General features: G+C 65.1%; 1 protein-coding gene across 1 annotated transcript; it reads left to right on the forward strand.

Moving 5' to 3' along the window:
• The first annotated feature begins 409 nt into the window (after positions 1-409).
• GLI1 (GLI family zinc finger 1) lies at positions 410-6,820 on the forward strand. The gene is made up of 11 exons (XM_054397105.1): positions 410-506; positions 665-760; positions 1,094-1,289; positions 1,471-1,633; positions 1,713-1,814; positions 1,915-2,055; positions 2,556-2,705; positions 3,076-3,240; positions 3,459-3,707; positions 4,156-4,435; positions 4,563-6,820. Exons 1-11 carry the CDS (start codon positions 410-412, stop codon positions 6,818-6,820), a joined length of 3,897 nt encoding a protein of 1,298 aa, XP_054253080.1.
• Positions 6,821-7,567: the final 747 nt, after the last annotated feature.

Here is a 7,567-nt window from a genome sequence, read left to right on the forward strand (position 1 = left end):
CTCTCTACCCTGGGAAGTGTTTCTTTGCCCTAAGGGGGTCTCCATGCCCAGGGGGATGTCTCTGTGCCCGACGGTCTGTGCTCACACCGGGGTGGGGGTGTCTGTATGCCAGGCGGTCTCCGTGCCCTGGGGATCGTCTCCATGCCCAGGAGGGGTCTCTGTGCGCGGGACACTCCGTGCCCGGCAGGGGTCCCTCTCCGTGCCCGGCGGGGGTCTCTCTCCCTTCCCGGACCCTCCGGATTCCCCCAGCGCGCTCCGGCGCGGGCGGTCCCGCGGCTGCGCTGTGCTGCGGCGCCCCCTGGCGGTCGGGGTCGCCATCCCACCCCTGTCCTCCGCAGGCTCCGATCGGCTCCAGCCCCTCGGCCCGGCCCCCGCCGCACTCCTAAGCCCGGCCGGGCCCTGTCGCGACATGTTCAACCCCGCCAGCCCCCCGGCCGCCGGTTATGCTGAGCACTGCTGCCTGCGACCCCCCCGCGGACCGGCCCTGGCTGCTCCAGGACCACCAGGTCGGTTGTAGCCCCCTCGTCCTGGGCTGGAGCAGAGCCTGGCATGGGTACGAGGGGCACCCAACCTCAGGTTCAGTCCCTGGGTTCTGGGGGTCTCCTGTCCCCCTTGTGCCACCCACCCTAATGAACCTTCCCATCTTTCTCCTGCCCTCTGCCAGGACTCGATTTCCCCTTGTGCCACCAGCCAACCCTCGCCAGCAGTCACCGCGGTTATGGGTTGGTGCCAGGAGCTGAGCACCCGGGCAGTGGTGATGGTGAGTCCCCAGCCCTGGGAAGTCTTCCACGAGGGGGTTGTCATCTCCAGGTTGTGCCAGGAGAGGAGGGGGTGTGTTGAGGGGGTCAGGCAGTGCTGGGAACAGGGAGGACACTGCTGGGGCTTCAGCTGTCTCCTGGAACAGGAGGATTTGCATTGGCTGTGGCCAAGAGGATTGGGCACTTTGGGGATGGCAGCAGCAGAGTGCAGGTGTGATGAGGGGTTCAGGTAGCCCGCAGGAGCACTGGTGGGGAAGGTTTGTGTCCTTGGGGGTTTCCTCAGCACCCTCAGACCCGTGCTGAGAGCAGTGCCCCCCCCTCTGCTGCCACCCCAGGCTCACGATTCTCAACGCCACGTGGCGCAGGCAAGCTGGGCAAGAAGAGAGCTTTGTCCATCTCACCCCTGTCAGACTCCAGCATCGACCTGCAGACTGTCATCCGCACCTCCCCCAACTCCCTCGTGGCCTTCATCAACTCTCGCTGCGCTTCTGCCAGCGGCTCCTACGGGCACCTCTCCATCAGCACCATCAGGTGGGCACCAGGCGCGGGCTGGCAGCCCTGTGGCATGCACAGTCTGGGAGCCTGAAAGCCAAATCCCACCCTGGGGAGCACCTGGAGGGGAGGTGGGAGTGGAGTGGGACCGTGGCTCAGGGAAGTCCTCACTTTCTGTCCCCTGATGGTGCCACCTGCTCATCCCTCTTGCTCCTTGCAGTCCATCAGTGGGGTACCAGAGTCCACCAGCCCAGCAGAAGGGCCAAGGCCACCTGTACACCCACACCCCTCCACCACCACCCTGCAGCTCCCATGAGCACCTCCCCACCCGCCCAGGGCTCCTGCACCATGGCCCAGCTCGGGGGACCCTCAAACACTGCCAGGTAAGGAGCACCCACACAGGTGGTGGCCCAGAAGGCATCTCAGTGCTGACTGTTGTCCACTTTCCCCCTGCCCTGGCAGCAGCTGAAGCTGGAGTGGAGCCTGAGCAGCCCTCTGAGTGTCAAATACCCAGAGGAGCGATCTGAGGGTGACATCTCCAGCCCAGCTTCCACGGGCACCCAGGTACTCCCCGGGGCTCTGTGCTCCTCCCTGGCACTGCTCCCAGTAACAGGGAGCACAGAGGGTGGTGCCTGGGAGGGCTCATCTGGCCCTGCCCCCACAGGACCCCTTGCTGGGGATGCTGGATGTGAGGGAGGATCTGGAGAAGGAGGATGGGAAGCCTGAGTCTGAGGCTGTCTACGAAACCAACTGCTACTGGGAGGGCTGTGCCAAGGAGTTCGACACACAGGAGCAGCTGGTGCATGTGAGTGGGGTCCTGCCAGCCTCAGAACCTGCCCTCAGGCTGCTGGTGCCAACCCTGCTCCTCAACTGCCCTGTGCTGCACTGCTCCTCTCCCCCCAACCCTGACAGCTCCCACACAGGAGCATGATGCTGGGAGCTGCCCCTGGGAAGGAGGATCTCATCCACCTATGGGCAAGTTCTTGGTGACCCACCCATACCATGTCCCTAGGGGCAGCACCCAGCCTGGCCCTGCTCACCCCTGGGGAAGCTCTGCTGAGCCATTGCTGCCTCCTTTGCTCTTTGTCTCCCTCCAGACACCCAAACTCTCCCTTGACCACCCCCCAGACTACCCTGAAACCTGTATTGGTCCTTCCAAGATAGCCCCCAGCCACCTCCTGTCTCCCCTGCCCTCTCCAGGCACCACCTGCCCCCTGATGTCTGCACCATGCATGCCAGATCTGTGTCTCTTAAGACACCTTGGCACCCTCCCCAGTGCCACCAGTGATGCCCCTCTCTCCTCAGCACATCAACAATGAACATATCCATGGGGAGAAGAAGGAGTTTGTGTGCCACTGGGCAGCGTGTTCCCGGGAGCAGAGGCCCTTCAAGGCTCAGTACATGCTGGTGGTGCACATGAGGCGGCACACGGGCGAGAAGCCTCACAAGTGCACGGTGAGATGGCACCAGCCCTGGCTCAGCTGGGGTGCCAGGCTCAGGGCACTGAGGGGGACTCATGGTGGGGGAAATGAGGTGGGACAGACAGGGGTGGGTCAGGAGCAGGGTAGAGCATCACAGGGTGGGCTTCATGTGTGGTGTGGCAGAGATGCCCCAGAGGGAAGAGGAGGGTGGCAGGCTGGGTGCAGCGTGTGGAGAGCTGGCACCGCATGGGCCAGAGGGCACAAGAGCTGGTGGCAGTGCGGGGATGTGCAGCTGGAGGCTGCGGTGGGTGGGAGGTGTCCCTGACAGTCGGGCAGCGTGGGGCTGAGGTGGCACAGGCCCTGCTGAAGACCTGTGGCACCTCTGCCCCTGCCTGCTCGTGCAGTTCGAGGGCTGCCACAAGGCCTACTCACGCCTGGAGAACCTCAAGACTCACCTGCGGTCGCACACGGGTGAGAAACCCTACGTGTGCGAGCACCAGGGCTGCAGCAAGGCCTTCTCCAACGCCTCCGACCGCGCCAAGCACCAGAACCGCACCCACTCCAACGAGGTACAGACCCCCCGGGGCTCCCAGTCCCCTGCCCTGCCCAGGGGCTCCCCTCCCTAGCCCCCCACGACCCCCTCGAGGCCACTCAACCCCTTCGAGTCCTTCACTTCCCTGGCTTCCGGAGCCTGCTGCCGAGCAGGGGAGGGGGATTCACTTCATGCCCAGCTGGGGCTTTGCTGGGGGGTCCCCAGCTGGGGCTAACCCCCTGCTCCCCACGCCAGAAGCCCTACGTCTGCAAGATCCCAGGCTGCACCAAGCGCTACACCGACCCCAGCTCTCTGCGCAAGCACGTCAAGACCGTGCACGGCCCCGACGCCCACGTCACCAAGAAGCACCGAGGGGACCTGGTGCCAGGCCGTGTGCTGCCCACCCCTGCTGCCCCCCCGGACATGAAGCAGGAGAAAGACACAAATTGCCCCAGCGAGGCCCGGAAGGATGACAGCAAACTCCTGGTGCCCGACTTGGCCTTGGTAAGGAGCTGGAGATGTTTGTCTGTGGAATCCTGGAATGGTTTGGGTGGGAAAAGACCTCAAAGCTCATCCAGTGCCCACCCCCGGCCGTGGGCAGGGACACCTCCCACCAGCCCAGGCTGCTCAAGGCCTCATCCAGCCTGGCCTTGAACACCTCCAGGGAGGGGGCATCCATGACCTCCCTGGGCAGCCTGTGGCGGTGTCTCTTCACCCTCACTCAAGAGTTTCTTCCTCCTCTCCATCTCCATCTGCCCCCTCCCAGCCCAACGCCACTGCCCCTCGTCCTGGCACTCCCAGCCCTTGTCCCAGGTCCCTCCCCAGGGTGTTGATGATGAAAGGAGGCCTGGCCGGGCTGTTGGAGCAGGAGAGTCACCTCCCCATCTCCAGGCTGGCAGTCTGCCTTGGGCATTAGTGGAGCTCTGACTCCTGTGTCCCTTGTGCCCTGCAGAAGCCACAACCCAGCCCCGGTGGGCAATCGTCCTGCAGCAGCGACCACTCCCCGCTGGGCAGCACCACCAACAACGACAGTGGGGTGGAGATGGCTGCCAACGCTGGCGGCAGCTGCGAGGATCTGTCCACCCTGGAGGACGTGGTGCCCGGCGAGCCCATGGGCACCTCGGGGCTCATGGCCCTGCACAAGCTGGAGAACCTCCGCATCGACAAACTGAAGCAGCTGAGGAAGCCCTCGGCCGCCAAGGGCCTGAGCCTGCCGCCCATCCCCGGAGCCGGTGAGCCCGCGGCGCCCTGCCCGCCTCTGGCACCGGTGCCGCGGGCACCGGGGCAGGACACTTCTGCTTTGCAGCCAGAGGTGGCCCTCCCCGGTGCCCGCTCTAACTCCTCCTTCTCTTTCCCCAGGCCTGCCGGGGGAGGTCCCCGGGCTGCCGGTGCCCCCCGCGGCCGCCTCGCACCGGCGCATCGCGGAGCTGTCGGCGGCGGAGCTGTGCCCGGCGGGGGGCGAGCGCCGCAGCAGCGCCACCAGCACCGTCAGCTCCGCCTACACCGTCAGCCGCCGCTCCTCCCTCGCCTCCCCGTACCTGCCCGGGCCCTGCCTGGGCGGCGAGATGGGCACGGTGCCCGGCGGGACCGGCCTGGCAGACGGCTACGACCCCATCTCTCCGGATGGCTCTCGCCGCTCCAGCGATGCCAGCCACTGCGGGGGGCTGCCCGGCGTGGGCAGCCTCACCCCCGCCCAGCGCTACCGCCTGAAGGCCAAATACGCTGCGGCCACAGGAGGGCCACCCCCGACCCCGCTGCCCAGCCTGGAGCGGGTGCCCGCGGGTGGGCACAGCAGCTCACCCCGGGACTGCCTGGGGCCAGCCCAGCCTCGCTGCGTTGCCAATGGGCTGCTGCGGAGGCACAGTGCCAACGACTCCCCCGGCTGCCCGGGCAGCCTTGCCCCCCAGCTGGTGCCACGCCAGGGCGTGCGGCGAGCCAGCGACCCTGCCCGGCCCGCAGCTAACCCTCAGGCCGTGCCCAGGGTGCATCGATTCAAGAGCATGGGCAACATGAACATGCCAGGAGCGGGCAGAACTGTGCTGCAGCCCTTGGGCAGCTCCGATGCCAATCTTCAGCGCCACATCTTCCCCCCATGCCCTCCCAGCATCAGTGAAAACGTCTTCCTGGAGAGTATGAGCGTGGAGGGCCCTGGCACGGAGCCTGGCATGCTGGAGATGGAGCAGTATTTGAGCTACCCTGAGGAGAACTTCCCGTGCCAGGCAGCGGGCACGGAGCTCCAGTGTGAAGGTCTCTATGGCAGCACTCACCGGACCACGGGGGGCATGCAGCTGACCCCTGCAGGCCATGGGGACGTGGGGCAGGGCTTGCTCCAGTCTGAGTTCTCCCTCCCTCAGTGCCAGCTGAACCAGCACTTCCCCAGTGTGCACGCTGGCAATGGCACCATGGCAGCTTCCTGGGATGAACCTCCCCAGGGCACTCTGGAGATGAGTTCTGGGCACTCAGGGCTTGGCACCTCTGCTGCAGCCATGCCCGGGCCCCACTGTCACCACCTGAGTACTGAGTACCCACAGCCCTGCTCCTGTGGGCAGCAGCCCAAGCTCCTGAGCTCGTGCCAGGCCCCTGGGTTTGCTGGGGGGCAGCGACTGAACCGCCTGCAGATCAAATCTGAGCAGCGTTACCCAGCACCTGCCCCAGCACTGGCACCCTGCCAGAGTGCCAAGCTTGCTGGGCACGGGCAGCCTCCTGCCTCCTTTGGCCAAGCTGTGACCGTGGGGCCTGGAGGTTACCAGCCTGAGGAGCAGGCAGCTGGGGGCTACGTGGGCATGCTGAGCCCAGGGGCTAGGAGAGCACAGACCCCTACCATGCAGAGCAAGGAAGTGATGGTCCGCAGCTACGTGCAGGCCCAGCAGGCTCTGATGTGGGGAGACCAAGCAGCCTCCAAGGGAGGGGATGCTGGCATGGGGCTGGGCACTGAAGCTGGGCAGTGCCAAGCCATGCAGGCACCACTGTACCCCAGCCCCAAGTACTCTGCTTACCAAACCAAACCGGACCAGCTGCAGGGGCTAGCAGAGCCCCACCACCTCCTGAGTTCATGCTTCAACCCTGAGATGGTGCCACATCCACCTGGTGGCCCTAAGCCCCCTGGGCACCAAACCAGCCTGAACTATGTGGGCAGCCTGGCTCAGCCAGCTCATTCCTACGAGGGAGCAGATGCCAGTGCCCGGCGGGTGCTTCGCCTGCCCCCTGCCCACCCCACACCCGAGGGGCCCAGCAGCTCTCTGCAGTACTACCCAGGCCAGGGCACAGATCTGCAGGTGGGCAAAGGTGGGCAGAAGCTGCTGGGCCAAACGACAGCAAGCTGTGGGGGCCCTGGGCATTATGGGGGGGGCTTGGAAGGACTCAAAGGCAGCTCCTATTACTACCTGGATTCGGGGGAGCAGGTGGGCAACAGCCTGGACTCCCTGGACCTGGAGAACACGCACCTTGACTTTGCTGCCATTGTGGACGACACGGAGCCCCCTGCACTGCTGCCTGGGCCCCCGAGCCCCACGGGCAGCCTCCTGCTTCCTGGTGGTGCCAACATGGCTGTGGGTGACATGAGCTCCATGTTGAGCACTCTGGCAGGGGAGAGCAATTTCCTCAACTCTCTCTCCTAACCAAGAGGTATCAGCCATCAGGTGGGCACGGCTGCAGCTGGCATGGGGAGGTCCAAACCACATCTGGGCAGAGATGTGAAATCCCTTCTCGTGCACAGGGTTGTGGCTGGTGTCAGGAGAAGCACCTCTGGAGTCCGTGTCAGGCTTTCAAGGAAGGGACGTTGCTGGGTCCTAGACAAGCTGCCACCCTTGAGCTGGTGCCACAGGTCACCTCTCAGGTGGGGAACTGGTTTTACTGAGTGCCTGGAACCTTTCCCCTGTGCCCTTCGCAGTCTCAATGTGGAAACCAAAGAGTTCAAGCCCCTACCCCCACCCCAACGCTGTGGGCAGGCCCCATCCCTGTGCTCCCACTGCCCCCTGCCTCACATCCCAGTCTCCTTCAGGACTGCAGTCACTCCATGCCTGGCAAGCCCTGCTCCCCTCCATCTTGCTCCAGGAGAGAGAAGGGGGAGGCAGCTCTCCGTGGCCGGGCAGGGGGTGCCTGGCGCTGCCCCTGTCACTCTGTACATAGTGTGCCATTGTCTGTCCCTCCCGTGGGGGTGACCCCACGCTTCCAGCAGTGCCTCCCCCCCCATTAAACCCTTTCTCAGGGGAGTGTAAGCTCTGCTTTTTATCCTGTGCCAGATGCTGTGCAGCTCCCCCCTTGCCCCCTTCCTCTTTTTCTCATCTGGGGCGCACGGCTCTGAAACCCCTCCAGGGATGGGGACTCCACCATAGCAGAACAGAGTCAGGAGCAGCCTTGCGACC

Source organism: Indicator indicator, chromosome 41, assembly GCF_027791375.1.
Source record: "Indicator indicator isolate 239-I01 chromosome 41, UM_Iind_1.1, whole genome shotgun sequence".
Taxonomy (NCBI): Eukaryota; Metazoa; Chordata; class Aves; order Piciformes; family Indicatoridae; genus Indicator; species Indicator indicator.

Excerpts from the sequence above, each read along its gene's own strand:
- GLI1 (XM_054397105.1), top strand. The coding sequence starts at position 410 with ATGTTCAACCCCGCCAGCCCCCCGGCCGCCGGTTATGCTGAGCACTGC. Across the intron at positions 1,815-1,914 it reads CAGCTTCCACGGGCACCCAG|GACCCCTTGCTGGGGATGCT; the intron begins GTACTCCCCGGG and ends CTGCCCCCACAG. Across the intron at positions 2,056-2,555 it reads CACAGGAGCAGCTGGTGCAT|CACATCAACAATGAACATAT; the intron begins GTGAGTGGGGTC and ends CTCTCTCCTCAG.